This window comes from Camelina sativa, chromosome 11 (assembly GCF_030686135.1).
Source record: "Camelina sativa cultivar CO46 ecotype springtype chromosome 11, ASM3068613v1".
NCBI lineage: Eukaryota > Viridiplantae > Streptophyta > Magnoliopsida > Brassicales > Brassicaceae > Camelina > Camelina sativa.
In genome coordinates, this window is record NC_141890.1 from 5,962,512 (window position 1) to 5,978,255 (window position 15,744).

The 15,744-nt window shown below is 33.6% G+C and overlaps 3 protein-coding genes and 1 pseudogene across 21 annotated transcripts; 1 reads left to right on the forward strand and 3 right to left on the reverse strand.

The window, feature by feature from the left end:
- Nucleotides 1-222: 222 nt before the first annotated feature.
- Nucleotides 223-1,829, forward strand: LOC104721983 (E3 ubiquitin-protein ligase ATL42 pseudogene; annotated as a pseudogene). The gene has a single exon (XR_015572305.1). The product of XR_015572305.1 is annotated as an E3 ubiquitin-protein ligase ATL42 pseudogene (transcript).
- A 1,207-nt stretch (nt 1,830-3,036) lies between these two features.
- On the reverse strand, nt 3,037-6,857 carry LOC104721984 (casein kinase 1-like protein 3). Of its 18 annotated transcripts, none has more exons than XR_015572313.1 (17): nt 6,574-6,857; nt 6,437-6,477; nt 6,174-6,243; nt 5,934-6,082; nt 5,764-5,859; nt 5,611-5,681; nt 5,443-5,514; nt 5,298-5,361; nt 5,082-5,166; nt 4,864-4,990; nt 4,681-4,757; nt 4,473-4,530; nt 4,259-4,395; nt 3,883-4,052; nt 3,670-3,759; nt 3,426-3,484; nt 3,037-3,335 (listed from the first exon to the last, which is right to left on the reverse strand). XR_015572313.1 is itself a non-coding variant. In XM_087474990.1 (15 exons), exons 6-14 carry the CDS (start codon nt 5,639-5,641, stop codon nt 3,915-3,917), a joined length of 789 nt encoding a protein of 262 aa, XP_087331116.1. In that variant the 5' UTR covers nt 5,642-5,681; nt 5,764-5,859; nt 5,934-6,082; nt 6,174-6,243; nt 6,437-6,477; nt 6,574-6,857; the 3' UTR covers nt 3,037-3,484; nt 3,883-3,914. The 18 variants fall into 18 exon arrangements, 6 of the variants coding, with proteins under 6 accessions (XP_087331116.1, XP_087331112.1, XP_087331115.1 ...); XR_015572312.1 differs by having other exon boundaries at nt 3,670-3,764; XR_015572308.1 differs by having other exon boundaries at nt 5,443-5,504; nt 6,574-6,829.
- A 3,109-nt stretch (nt 6,858-9,966) lies between these two features.
- Nucleotides 9,967-11,488, reverse strand: LOC104721985 (putative xyloglucan endotransglucosylase/hydrolase protein 26). The gene is made up of 4 exons (XM_010440072.2): nt 11,268-11,488; nt 11,044-11,144; nt 10,763-10,956; nt 9,967-10,445 (listed from the first exon to the last, which is right to left on the reverse strand). The coding sequence occupies exons 1-4, from the start codon at nt 11,425-11,427 to the stop codon at nt 10,034-10,036; spliced, it is 867 nt and encodes a 288-aa protein (XP_010438374.1). The 5' UTR covers nt 11,428-11,488; the 3' UTR covers nt 9,967-10,033.
- Nucleotides 11,489-13,722: 2,234 nt separating this feature from the next.
- LOC104721987 (protein SPEAR3) lies at nt 13,723-15,744 on the reverse strand. Its single transcript, XM_010440074.2, has 5 exons — nt 15,357-15,744; nt 14,831-14,944; nt 14,340-14,413; nt 14,126-14,201; nt 13,723-13,979 (listed from the first exon to the last, which is right to left on the reverse strand). The coding sequence occupies exons 1-5, from the start codon at nt 15,582-15,584 to the stop codon at nt 13,893-13,895; spliced, it is 579 nt and encodes a 192-aa protein (XP_010438376.1). The 5' UTR covers nt 15,585-15,744; the 3' UTR covers nt 13,723-13,892.

Sequence of the window (15,744 nt, forward strand, 5' to 3'; positions counted from 1 at the left end):
TGATGCAAGGTTTCAAATTTGTATTTAATGAATGAAAAATACGTCCCGATCAGTATAAAAATAAAATATACCCCAAAATATCATCAAAATGAGGTATGAGAATAACAACCCACCGAATGATAAAATTGTTTTAAATTAAAAAGACAATAATAAAATAAAAATAAAAAGCAAATAGCATACAAAAATGTTGTCACGTAGGTGACGTAATAATATTAATTTACATCTAAAGAGGAAAATTTATAAATCATTATCTCTCACATAATCTCCATTTTCATAAATATTTCAAACCCCACAAAAAAAAAATCAAGAAACAAAAGTTTCTCACGTATCGAAAGATCTTCTCTCATCTTCCTCCGATGTATCAAATCTTCTTCTTCTTTCTTTCACTCCTCCATAGTTATCACTATGTCTCTGCTCAGCCTCCTCCTCCGTTCAGAAACGGCGACCTAGTCGCCAATTTCGAGCCGAGTTTAGCCGTCGTCACCGGAGTTCTCGCCATCATGTTCGCACTCACTTTCGTCCTCCTCGTCTACGCTAAGTGCTGCCACATAGATCTCCGGTCAGGTACCGACGACAGAAGAAGACACAATCGTCGGCTTCGTCAAGGAATATTCTTCAACCGGTCAACGGCCTCATCGGATCGATTCTCCGGTTTAGACAAAGCAGCAATCGAGTCTCTTCCTCTGTTTAGGTTCTCTGCTTTGAAAGGATCAAAACAAGGGCTTGAGTGTTCTGTTTGTTTGTCTAAATTCGAAAGTGTTGAGATTCTTAGATTGTTGCCTAAATGTAGACACGCTTTCCACATAGGTTGTATCGATCAGTGGCTTGAGCAGCACGCGACGTGTCCTCTCTGCAGAGATAAAGTCTCAATGGAAGAAGATCCCTCTGTTTTCAATTACGGAAACAGTTTCAGGTTCTTGAATCAGTCTGAGGTTGGAGAAGATTCGAGCTTGGAGCTTTACATCGAGAGAGAAGAAGAAGAAGAAGAGAGAAGACAAAGACAAGAACTTGGTGGGTCGTCGAGATTTAGCATAGGAGGGAGTTTTCGGAAGATTCTGAAGTTAGGTAACAAAGAGAAAACGTTACTTGATCAACAAGTGAATGATAAAGATGATAAGAAGCTGATGCATAAGTTCAATCATAGGATCATTGTGTCGGATGTTGTGTTTAAGAATCGTTGGAGCAACGTGAGTTCATCGGATTTGATGTTTTTGAACTCAGAGATGGTTAATTCGATTTCTAGCGAGAGATTCTCGTCGATGGATCGAGTCAAGAGGAAAGGGGATGAAGAGGATCAGATAGGTATCTTGGGGATCAAGGAAGAGATGGAAGCGAAGAGATTGTTGGAGAACAAGCTCACTTCAATGAAAACTATGTTATTGTCGGAAAACGGAGACTCTAGTTCGAAATCTAGAAGCGTTATGATAGAACCGGGAAGAAGATCAGTGTCTGAGATCACTACGGTTCCTAGACATAGTATTGCGGTTCATGGAGATTGCAGTGGTTCAACCGCAGCCACTGCGTCTGCGTTACAAACCGGAGGGAATGAGACGGAAGAGAGAAGACGGCGTTTGTGGCTGCCGATCGCTAGAAGAACAGCTCAATGGTTTGCTAACAGAGAAAAAAGACATCAAACTAACACAACACACCAACACTTTGATGTATAGTTTAGTTTCTTTATTTTTCTTCAAGAATTGCAATTCTTTGTCAGATTCAAATTTTTCTTTAGCTTTTTTTTATTTTTTTGTTATTGACCTGACAATTCGAGATTATGTTTAGAGAAGAATTCTAATAAAGTTATACTCCATGGTAGTTAGATCAACAGAAAATGGTTTGTGTAAGTAAATAAGATGGGTTTATAAATAAACAAAGCTTTGACTCTCATAATATATTAATTGGTTGAATTATTGCAGGATTTTATTTTTAAAAGAGCACAATAATTGTTTTCAATAAGTAGAACATGTCAGCTTACCTGGTTACAGAAGCAACCACACCCATTTTCAAAATAAAATGAACTACCCCTTGGTTTTGTCTCTAGATAGTTGTGTTATTTGGTTTTGGACTAACATTACTAAAACATGTATATAATTACAAAAATACATATTAGTAGTTGGTCAACTAACTACTAACTATGTTATTTTAATTTTCATAACAAATATATATACAAATTTATTCATTAATAAACATCTCAATTTGAAAGGAAGAAAAAATTAGTGCAAGAAAACTGAATCCAGATTTTATATAAGCAAAATTACTTTGTATTAGCTTACTTGAAAGTGATTATGAAAGCTAATCCCATTTTTAAAGCACTTTTCTTTTTAATTATTTAGTTCATTTTTTCCGTTAACAGTTACAGATTGATATCCACCAATCATATATATAAATTATAAATATATAGATATTTATCATTATAGATGTGGGAATCTGACTCCTCTGAAATTTTCTTTTAATGATACTTATATGCCACTATACTTAAATTATATGTTTATTTTGTCATGCATAGAAGCACATAATACACTCTGCTATATAATACACAATACAATAGGTAAATGAGGCCAAAGATTGTTGTTATGTAAAAAGGAAGTCATTGCATCATACATATCATATGGTCCAACTTATGACGTTTATGAATGGACACGCAATTTTAGTGTAAATTATTTAATCGAACCTAACGAAACTATTTTATACTTTTATACGTGTATTAGGTTTGCGTTGCGACCCTCTCTTTTGTATTGTACTAGTGTGCTATCTCCCATTCTAGTTGGTATCTGGTCGAATTTTAGTAAAATTTGGAGGATACATATATTTTAAAACAAACTTTGAGGAGTATATATATTTCATCCGTTTCATAATATAAGATGTTTTAGAAGTTTTTCTTTGTTTCTTAATATAAGATGTTTTCAACTTTTTAAATAACTTTTAGATTACTTTTATATTTTCTTATTATTTATTTTATGCAGTCTTTTTTATGATTGGTTGAACTTTTTGAAAATGATTATTTCTTAATCTGCTTGTTTTCACTCAAAACATCTAATATTTTGAAACGGAGGGAGTATTATATAATACTGAACATAGTAAAACGTCATGATGGAAGAAATATAACACAAACTTGCTTTTAGTTACACAATTGGATCTTCCCCCCTATGCCCTAAGATATTGTTTCATCAAGGCTGCATATAACAAACGTACACCTACCTCTTTGGGTGATGATGATTTCCTGACTGAGGGCAACAAATCGAGCCGTCTCATACGGCAGAAACATCGACCTTTTGACTGGCTCCATGAGCTCTCTCACACATTTGTTCTTTTCCAGATTAATTGCTCAGTCAATATCTCTGAGTTATTAACAAAATTTAAACCCCACTCTCAAAATCTATACCTATTGGAAATAACAAGAATCAAACATGGGCGGCTGTGAAAGAAACCTGTGCACAACTGCTAAGCCTTTGAAGACATCTCAGCTCAAGCTTGTCTCTGGAATTTTCTGCAAAGAACGTTTTTATTCATTAACAAATACATATATCAAGCTGCAGCACAAGGTTATTAAATCACATAGCACAAAGTAGCTAAAAAAAAATGATATATATGGATCACATAACAAGATTACACATCCGGTGCAAGAATTATACAAAAGGTTGGGGAAAATCTTGAATGAAAAAGCAAACATACACTTCATGCCTTGTGTGTGTAACACAAAATGCTTCAGCGAACGCCTTCTTGTCCACAAAGTTCAGGGAATATACATACAAAGCATTGGCACTTTTCTTCCAGCCAAAGGTGGAGATACAAAGGTGTTAGTGACACCAACTTCTGATTTCTGCTGTAGTTGCAGAGGTGCGATAAGGGTGTGACTAAAATTCATAGTGCTTAATCTCAACTCACCATTTCAGAATAAAGCTACATTTTTCTTTGCATCATTTCTCTGGAGACATGAAAGAGGAAGTCCAGCCGCCTGTTCTATTCCCACTTCCATACCCAGAATTTGAAGTTTCAGGTCCGACATTTCTTTTTGAGGTACCGGCAGGAGATAGTGAAGTGAATGGCATGTTCATCTGCAATGGGTTATCAGCAAGATAATGGTCATATCTCAAAGATCAATATCAAGTTTGCATAGTCTAATTAACTGACAATCCAAAACGGTTAAAAGCTTTTTTTTAGGGATTTATGAAGGGTTCTGTGAGAGCAACACAATTGCAGGTAAGACATGCTGACACAAGCGAAGAGTTGCAGGACAAAACAGTTATTTGGAAATGCATACATTCTTGTGGACGGGGTGATCAAAACCCACATTCCTCCCTACAGCAGTATTATTATTTATCTGCGGGCTTGGACCAATGGCATTAGTCGATCTGACACGTTCAGAGGCCTCGGCTTCATAAGAAATATTTGGTCCTCCTGCCAAACAGAGCGTCAGAAATTTGAAGATAAACAATTGTAACAACAAACCAAACAACCCATTAACTAGAGCTTACCCCGATGGTTGGTGGTGTCCACTGGCATTGCACGAGCGCTGCTAGAACCGGGAACTGCCTGCAGTACAAATGATATATATTTGTTAGAAAATAAAACGAAAGGTGACAGCAGGAAACTTATGATCAAAGGAACCTTCTTTACCTTCTTTACAAGTGAAAAGAATAATCAAATACTTGAGATGGAGGAAAAAAAGCTGAAATTCTATACCTGAGACTGATTTCTAGATTTCTGTGCTTGTTGATACTTTATTATAGTCCAGTCAAATATATAGTCGAATTCATATCCTGAAAAGATAACATTTAACAGAGTAAGGTAGGTAAATTGATTGCAGGGAAACCCATCAGCTGAGGGAATTAAAAAGATGAAGAAGATATGTCTTTTACAAAGTACCTTCTCGTGAAAACAAGTCACGAAAGAGCCGCTTCAAGAACCCATAATCAGGGCGCTGATCAAATGTCAGTGTGTGGCAGTAATGAAAATATGAAGCAAACTCCACAGGGTGACCTTTGCATAAAACCTGCAACGGATGGGATGTGGATTATTTAATAGAACGAGGAGTAACAAAAAAAAAAAAAAAAAAAAAAAACTCATCACACAGGGAAACAGACCTCAATAGGGGTTGATATCTTCTTCTCACAGATTTTATCATACTTTTGCTTCTTATCAACAGCCTTAAGACCCTGCCATGGAAGACTAAAAAAGGAGGTTCATGAAAATAGGAACACAAGAAACAATTAAGTAAATCTCTGAAAAGAAGGAATAACAATACCCTGCAAAAACACAATGTTAGCTAGTTTCTTGCAAGTCAAAAAGCCAACACACACCTTCCTCTTAGGAAATACAGAAGCACATAACCCAACGACTCCAGGTCATCCCGTCGACTTTGCTCTGTGAAAGAGAAACAAACATATAAATAAGAAAACACGATTTACTTAACAATAAGGAGAAAAACATGGCAGCATCCCTTACCAATTCCAAGATGTGTATTGCAACTTGCATATCGTGCAGTTCCTGTCAAATTCTTGTTTTCCCTGAACATAGCTGAAGAGAGGCACTGAGTTGTATGCTCTGACTGTAAAACTCAAAACAGATGGAACAAAAGATAGAAACAATATCATGACACATGGCCACAAATACCTGTAAGGGATATGACGGTTGGTGTTGGCATCACGATATCTTTTGGCAAGTCCAAAGTCAATTAGATAAACCTGAAAAAAACAGAAACTTATCAATCATACCATCCCCCTTTTTTTATCATTACAATGAAGACAAGAAACTTCAGAAGTATACCTGATTCGCTTTCCGGCCAAGTCCCATTAGAAAGTTATCGGGTTTTATATCTCTATGAAGATATCCTTTGGAGTGGACATATTCTATTCTTGTTAGCTGTAAACAGCAGGATAAGTTAGTCAACAAAAATGATCTTGTACGTAAACAGCATCAACAACAAGATTCTATACCATTTGATCAGCCAACAGCAAAACCGTCTTTGGTGAGAACTTCCTCCCACAATAGACGAAGAGATCTTCGAGACTCGGCCCTAACAAATCCATCACTAAAGCATTCTCTGTTCCATCCACTCCAAACCATTTTATGCGCGGGATCCCACCTGCAGACCACAAAAATTAGCTATACATACTGGTCCAGACAACTACAGAATCTGAATAAGAATAAGAAAAGATAGGAAACGGGAAGCGTACTTCCTCCTTCAAGGATTCTGTAAAGCTTAGCTTCATATAGAAGTTGAGGATGCTTTGTTTTACTGTTCTCCTGCAAAATAATTGAATTAAGGAGACAGTTGTTAGCTCAAAGCTTGCTTCACTGATCAATTCAGAAAAATATAAATTCAAAGGAACATATGATTAAAGAGATTAAAAAAAAAAAAAAAAACAGCAGCAGATCTCAAATTCAAATCTCCAGAGAAAAAGGATTCGTCTCGTAGCTATCGAACTGAGAAACTTACGATCTTTACAGCAACGATCTCGAAAGTATCGACGTGCGTAGCTGCGAAATTACAAACAATCAGAAGACGCGTTAATCGAATCAAAGAGGAAAGGGCAAAAAAAACTCAAAAGTAAGAAAAGGGACAGAGACACAGACCAAGAAAAATCTCGCCGAAAGAACCACCGCCGATCTTTCTTCCGAGCTTGTACTTGCCGCCGATGATACGTTCCATGGCAAAGCTTTTGGATTCAAAACCGAATCTGGATCATGCGCAGAAGATAGAGATAAGGGTTTTTTTTTTTCTAGGGTTGTTTTTATTAAAATTGAGAAATTATCGAGGAGACAACATACACGTATTTTTATTATTTTTGCTTTGACGCCGGTGACTGACTGACATGGACCCGGGGGGCTTGAGCCGTCTTTTAAAAAAACAAACAGTTGAGATCTCTACACCTAACCACTGCGCCACTATGGGTCCGCCAATCTTTCGATACATGTCCAACCCGAGGGTATTATTGTAATTTCAAATTGCCACAATGGTACGTTATTTGGTTTTCTTTTATGAAAAAGGTTCCAAAATCTTATAGGTAGCCAAAAAAAAAAAAAACAAATCCACAAGTACCAAATCGTTAATTTCTAGGTGTGTACATTTCAATATTTGTTTCTGATTTTGGTATATAATTTTTTTTATTATTATTATTAATATTCCACAAAATCGAGCAAGAAAAAATCAGACACACATAATCCCATACAATAGATTGAATCAACAATGTACAGTTGTTTCTCCGAGTAGCTTTCCGGAAGCAAACATCTTTAAACCTGTTGGAATATTGGCATTTGGCAATACTCTTTATAATAAAACAAAAATACACACTATTGTTTTGTACACTATATAATTTTAATAAATTAGTTACAAATATATTATAAATTAATTGATTACAAGTTAAATAGTGGGTGCAACTTTAATTTATTTCCAAAAATCATAAATAGAATATTCTAAAAAATCATTTAATATCATCTAACTTACCATATTAATTTCCTTTATTAAATTATTCATATATATTAAAATCTTTTGATATCTAACTTAACATATTAATTTGTTAATTATCATTATACTTCACCTCTCATCTTTATATATAAGTCTATATTGTGAAACAAATAAATTATCATATTATTTATTATAATAAAAAATAGTTTTATTTCCGGATATATAATAAGTTGAATTTTTAAAAACAATTATAAATTGTTCAATCTATAAAATATTCAAGCTTTAGTAATATTATTCTTTAAAGATAATATCTATTGAATTAAAATTTTTACTGAGTAACGAGTCAAAATTTGAATATTTAAATTCAATTTCATATTTTTTTTGTTGAATTTTATAGTTTTATATAATATAATAAACTTTAAATAATTTATTTTGAAATCTTTTTAAAATATTGAAACTTGATATAAAAATTAGAAACTATAAACACTTTAAATTGATTTGTTATAGAAATGACAATCATATGTCACTATAATTTAAAAGAATTTCAAAAAACCTAGTATATTAAAACAAAAAGTATAATAACTCGCTTTTTAAAAACCAAATTTACAAAATCATGTATTATAATGACATTCAAGTCATGATGTAGAATATGCATTGTTGAAATAACTTCACATATATAAACTAATACAACATATTAAAATTTTATTTTAAAATATAAAATATACAAAATTTTGTATAAAATAAAATTTAACCAGTGTTATAGCACATGTACTTATCTAAAATCATTAACAATATAAAACTTACAAAATATGTGTCTTTTTTCAAGTCATCATATTTAGCAAAAAAACTTTTTAAAACAATCACATAAATTATAATATATTTTATATAAAATTTATAATATAAATAAAATGAATTTCAACCCATGCTCTAGCACGGGTCTTAATCTAGTAACCACATAAGAAACTATCATCACTTGTCAAGTCCAACTCAAGCCTTTGAAGACATCTCTGCCACAAGCAAGCTATTCTTGATGATGACCTGCGCATTGCTTGATGATGACCTGTCCCTGCCACAAGCAAGCTATTCGTACGTTCTGCGCATTGCTTGATGATGACCTGTCCCTGCCACAAGCAAGCTATTCTTGACTCAAGCCTTTGAAGACATCTCTGCTCAAGCTTGGCTCTTGATTTTTCTGCAAAGAATGTTGATCAAACAACAAACCAGGTTGTGCCCCCTCAACTCAGGAAACTACACAGGAATATGAACGGAGTAGTCTAGAACAAAACTGATGAGAATGAATCACAAGAAAACCAAATTGCAAGATTTTATACAAAGGTGAAGTGACTGAAGTCTGTCATTTGGGAGAATCTTGAAAGGAGAATTTGTTAAACATAATCGTCATGCCTTTGTGTGAAACAGTAAGCTGTTCATGGAAAAGATCCATTTAGATCTTCAACCCCGTCTAAAAGAGCTTCCCCACTGCAGAAAACTCAGTAAAGTTCCCAAGAGGCACGTAATCTTTTTTTGCTCATCAGATCAGAAGAAAGAAAAACTACAATATATCTACTCTTGTCAGCTGGAGCACATCAGAGAACTGATAGCTAGTAGTATCACAAAGTTAATGCCCCCAGTTAAAACTCATGCCAGCCAACATGAAAACCGTCTTTGGTAATAACTTTCATGAATAGATCTTCGAGACTTGCCCTAACAAATTCATCACTAAAGCATTCTCTGTTCCATCCACTCCAACCCATCTTAGGAACTCCAACTGCAGACCACAGCCAACAGGTAACACAAAATTAGCATTGTAATGATAAATCAACCCCTCCAACAACTGCAGAATAAGAAAAGATAGGACTCAGAAGCAAACTTCCTCCTTCAAGAACTCTGTATAGCTTGGCTTTATAGAGAAATTGAGGATGCTTTGTCTTACTACTGTTCTCCTGCAATACAAAATGATTGGATTATAGCACAATCGTAAAGCACCATCTTAGGGAGCTTTAAGCTTGCCTCACTGATCAATTTAAAGTTAAATCAATGCAAAGACACTGAGGGCAGAATGATCCAATCATGCCTATTTCATTCGACGCTCTTTTTTTCTGAAATTGCGGTTGCGTGGCCTGACTGTTTTCTTATTTTATTTTTTAGTTTCTTCTTTTCAAACTCAATGTAAACCGAACAGAAATCAATTGTAATTTCTAAACCATTAAAACCAAACCGAAATCAATTGTAATACAGTTTGTTTGGACAGAATCATTATGTTCACGGTATAGCTTTTATTATTTATTATTTATTATTTTTCTAATTTTCAACCCACAAAAGATTTTTTTATTATTTTCGGCAACACGTATTTTATAGATAGTATAATGTATGTGAAAACTAAGTCTGTTTATATATAATTTTTTTTACTTCAGTAAATTTCTCCAAAATGGATAAATTAGGCCCATGAATGTTTGGATTTTTTTTTATGCTATTGTTTTTTTGCATAAAAAGAAAATTACTTCTCCTTGTTTGTTAAGATTGCACAAATTCAAGTTATAGATGAATCATCACACATGAAAGACAGAGAGATTTGGAAGAATGTATTATTTTTATAAAAAAAAAACAAAAGATGGAACTTTCATTATATTAGAACTGCCTCTTGGAGCATTCCGGAGGCATAACACCTTTAAACCTGTTAGTGTCTTTGCAATAATCATAGATCATAAACCCATCTCTTATCTTTTGCATCCTCGTCAGCTGCGATGGAGTTAGTTGGCTAAACGATGGCGATGTCCACCAGTTAGACCGTACGGTTGTGTCTGCACATTGCTTGATGCTGACCGGTCCCTGCCACAAGCATGCTCTTGCCTTGTACCTACGACCCTCGGCCACAAATGGTGCTAGTGTCCAGTTAGTCTTCACTCGTCCTCCTTGTGTTGCCCAATCGTCTGCGTTCCATAGACTCGCAAACACTTTCATTCCTTGCTTGTTTGGGTATGCGATTCCTTCTTTCTCGTAGTTCCTAAATACTCTGATCGGTGTTCCATCCACGAACCACCTACATAATAAGTTGTGTCGCATGTTTTATTTTATACAACAAAAAAAAAAAAAATCATGATAAGTATATCAAGTTCATTTAAGTTAGGTTTTATATATACGTATGAGTATATGCAAAATATGCAATCGTTTGAGATTCTCAAAAAGGTTATGATCAAAATGATACAAAAAATTATCAAGTGTGTGTACTTTTAATGTTGCATTACATTAAGAAATTCGTTGATATATAGAAACCATTTCTTTTTTTGGTAAAAGAGAGAAAATAAAGATTTAGAGTTTGTAAGACTTAAGAAAACGCCCTTATATCTAATTACTTACACAACTTCGGATGGGTTCCAATGGATGGTATAGTTGTGGAAACCAGTGGTTGGATTGAACCATGGCCGGAACTGTTGCTCGCGATTTCCTTTCCCTTGAGCAAATATGTTGGTGTGGATTGTGTAAGGCTGACCAGTCGCATTCCCTAGGAACTCGAAGTCTATCTCATCGTGTGCACTTCCCGTAGATGATAACTAAAGAAAATTAATCCATCATTAAATCACAAAAACACTAATAAGTTTTTGTATTTCTATAAAGTATAAGATATTAGTATTTTTTACGTAATAAGCTGCAACGGTTCCAGCAGAATTCCCTGGCACAAGTTTGATGAGCATTTCTACGCTTCCAAACAAATGAGCCACCTTTGATCGAATAGCAGATCCTGCACACATACACACACAAAACATTTTTAACGTTTATTTATCAAGTTTTGTGTCATGAACTATATAGATTAAAATGGATTGATTTTGAAGTTACGGTGTTATAAGATAGTACTATATATTACCTGCAGATTTGTCTAGGACAAGGCGAAGGTTGTCACCAGTCATACCAATATGATCTTTACCCCATGTAACGATCATATTCTTCTTGAAGTCTGCCTTCACAAATGTCGCTAACGTGGCCACCAGAACGAACAGTAACGTCTTCGCTCCGAGACCGGCCATTTTACGAATTTGATTGTTGTTTCAAATCTCTTGGATTTGGGACTCTGTTCGAACTCCATTTTGGTTATGAAGAGGGCTTCCTTTATATATACCGAATTCGAAGCAAAACGAAGTGTTGACGTAGTCCAAAAAAGTATATTATTTTGACAATGACGTGCACCTAATGAACTGTGTATGCATGAACTACACAACATAACAATTAGATCACTAAATTCTTTTACATAAAAAAAATGCTATCTTGAAAAGGTACTATGAATATGTATTTATCTCAATTTTTAATTACCAACATGTCGATTTTTTTATAATGAAATTTTGAAAAGAGAAAATAAGAAGCTTGACATTTGTTAGCTGGCTCACGCGGTTGTGGTAGAAGCAGAGGATTATACGTGAGGAAGACTACACTATGCCGTTGCCATCAACTTCTCTAATTCCTATCTCTATTTTTTTCATCATTCAGAATTTAACCAATACAATTTCGTTCTTCCTGCCTTACCAAACATAATTAAAATCTGAATTTGCAATCATTTAGTATATTGGTTTGGGTCAAACCGGTCTATTTTAGTCCCTACAGTCTCATTTTTTTAATCACTAAAATAAGAGCTCGAGATTTTTTTTCTCTTCGTTTCATAGGACTTTAAATCATTATTTTGTTTGTTTGCTTGCCTACTTTTGTCGAACAAGCAATACGCGAGTGGTCTTAGGTTATTTCTCTATGGCATGCTGTTTTTTATATAAATTCTGATCATATATCTAAGATAAAAAAAACACATGTTAACTTATAAAAAGGGGCTGATTTACAAAATAGAGAAATCCAAGGTTATAATAAGCGTAACTGTTTGTTTTTTTTACAAATAAAAAATATATTTTATTTATATAAAACTTATGATCATTTAAGAAAATACTCAATTAGGCTTATTTATATCATTTTTTCTTCTTCTTTTTGGGACAAATTAAATATCATTTGTTCATGACTAGTTTGTTTTGGGCATCAAACAAAGTCCAAATTAAAGCCCTTTCGGACAAACATAGGATTAGCTATTAAGCATTGTGCGTCCAAATTATCTGACTGGAAGCGGGTTGAGTCCATTGAGCATTTGTGCATATGATTATATCCCATTTAGAATGAAAAAGCTGAATAACTTGACTAATTTCGATTCGACTTTCAGATCTAATGTTCTGTTTGTTTTCGATTAACATGACAGACAGACAGAGATTGGACATATATAGATTTGTATCTTCTCCATTCAAAAACATTAAAAATTCGTCAACGGTGAACTATAACACTGTAAACAAAGATTACTTTAGATAGATCAAATTTAGTTTAAAACATGATTAAAACGTTTCTTTTAAGGTTTTATTTTTTATGGTTCAAGTAATCAGATCTAGTGATCAATCAAGAATAATAACTTTCGGTGGGTGTTGAATAGTATTGAAATATTCTTATATTATTAAATTCATGATAAAGCTCGATCAATGGTAAATAGACAAATATTGTACGAGAAAAAAGAATTCATAATTATATATTCTAAACTTTTAGTTTCGTTTTTTCCATTTCTTGTCATTATTAGATCAATGACACCAATCTCAATCAGTCAAAGTTATTGTGTATCGCTTTTATTTTCAATCTATCACTAGAGACCACAGAGACCAACCAATTGATAGATTCTTACATAAAGATTAATTTTAATCTTAAATCACAAAAGTAATCAATCAACATCGTTTTTTCGATGATGTCGTACCATTGTTGGCTCTTCTTACAACACATATAATCATATAAAAGCATATGGCCAACATTTTAATTTATCCGAATAAACCATTTTAATTTTAAGGCAGCTCTATTTACAAGTTTAAACTCACTGAACAATGTCTAGAGGCACCATCATCCCCTTCTATGCATCATTTAACTTTTCTCATCTTAAGTTTGATCATTTAATTTTGATAAAAGTTTTATTTTTATTGTTACTGGTCCAATGTAAAATTTAAATTAATTAATATAGTTGGTTAATAAGAATTGTCTCTCATGCATACAGCAGTTTAGTTTATATATAATTCAACTACTACATATACACTTCTTTTCTTTTTTACTACATAATACACGTACTTGTAGAATACAATTTTCTTTGTCTTAGAAAATTATTTCACAATTTGTCCCAACAACAAAAAAAAAGTATATCACTAGTGCACAACTTTCTATTAAGGGAGATTCTAATAGACGAAACGAGGGGCAAGAAGACGTGATTACGTAAGCCTTCCATTGACCGTCGTTGTGATTCAAGATTTATACGAAATTATGTAGATGAATTTACAAATATACTCTATATATTAAAAAAAACATCTTCATATAAACCCATAAGGCCATAAATCAAATCAAATGACCTATATATATTATTTCTCTAATTTGCTTTGAATGTATAACAAATCCATGGCATCTTTTTCAATAATATGAGTTCATACATTAATTAAAGTCACAATCTCAACTCCAAATCTAGCTCATTTGCTTCACTCGATTCGAAGTCCTGAATACCCGATCCCAACGATTTATTTCTTGGATCCTATAACCATTGGGGAAAAAAACTCATTCAGAGAGACAACAAACACGATCATGTCAAATCTAAGTACTTACTAACCATTATATCTCTTAAAAAATACGGTAATATAAAATACAGTATATATGTATGGACTTATATAAAATAATGACCTCGTGTAAGAAGTGTCTGGTTGTGTTTGGTTCCACAAAATGTTGGCTCTCCAAGATGCCGTAGCTCGGGTTCCAACTGTGTTGTAGAACAATTATTAGCTTTTGTTTTAAATATGTCACAAAACATCTACATGCATGTATATCAACAACATTACATGTAAACTAAAATAATGTTTATACATATAATCATATAACTATAACAATGAGTACGGACCTCGGTGCTACGTGAGGCTGAGAATCTCCGTATCTTATTGTTGTTCTCTCGTATTGATCATTATTTGCATTCATCTGTGAGATCACAAAAAGAATAATGAGAAACCTTATTGACGAAATCTGACTTATTAAAAATAATTTCCTCCGACTTTAATGTACATGGATCTTATTCCATTTGTTTAATTTCACGTCTATAATTAGTAATTAGTAGTTGGTAGAACGGAATAAAATTGTTTGAGATTCTTTTACTTTTTTGATAGATAGAAAACAATGATGATTAATACGAATATAACTGAAGATTTTGCTATTAATTACGTTTCGATCTAAGTTAATAAGAATCTGATTTAAATATCTTCTAAATCTAAAAAGATATGCATTTAAGAACAACCATGTAATGAGTATATCATTAGTTTGTGAAATCACACAGTACTAGATACGATTTCTATAGATATACACATATACAACATTTGGATGTGGCATACATAGACGTACCATCATGTTTGGGTGAAAGCCGTAAGGAACCGATGATGGTGATGATGATGCATATGTAAAGGATGGTGATGAAGATGGTATGGATTGATATCCTGCTTGCATCCTCACATCATCCTACATTATTCAACATTCACAAACACGATCGTTATTAGTATAGCCCATTTCGATCAAAAAGATGAAACAAATGCATGATGAATCTGTAAACTAAATATATATCATTCTACAATTCGATTTAGACATTACGTATGAAAATAGTTTTTTTTTTTTATGCATTATATATATGATGATGAATGATCTGATCATGTTGTTATGCTATAAACGCCAATATGCTTCCTCACCAAGCCTTAGCTGTAAGAAAATCCTTATAGCATACAGTTAGCTCTCATGATCAAAAAGAAAACCCCAATTAAAATCATCCTTGGTGTCACGGATGATTCTAAAAATTCTAGAAGTTATAAAAACCATTACTACTAGAATATATACACATGGATCTATGTAGATATGTATATGTGTGTGAAATCTGTACCTGATGATTGAATGAGGGATGATAAGAAGGGTAAGTATTGAAGCTGTTGCAGTTATATTCTCCGTGTAATCTAATCTTCTCTAACTGCGCCACACCGAGACCTCTCTGTGGCTGCTTAGGCTTGTCAGAACCGTTCTTGTTCTTCCCTCTCTTTGAAGAGGAAGAAGAAGTTGGTGACGACGACGAAGATCCACCCATTTTTGGTCTCCCGAAAAAACTACTACCCATTTCTTGGTTTATTCACCGGAATGATAATAATTATCAAGAACTAGAGAGAGAAAGTCTTGCTAGAGAGAGAGAAAAAAGACCCAACAATTGTGTTTTTTTTTTTTTCTTTCTCTGCGTGTGGGGTTTGGTTTGGTTAGCGTTGAGCTGAGGAATCGAAGAG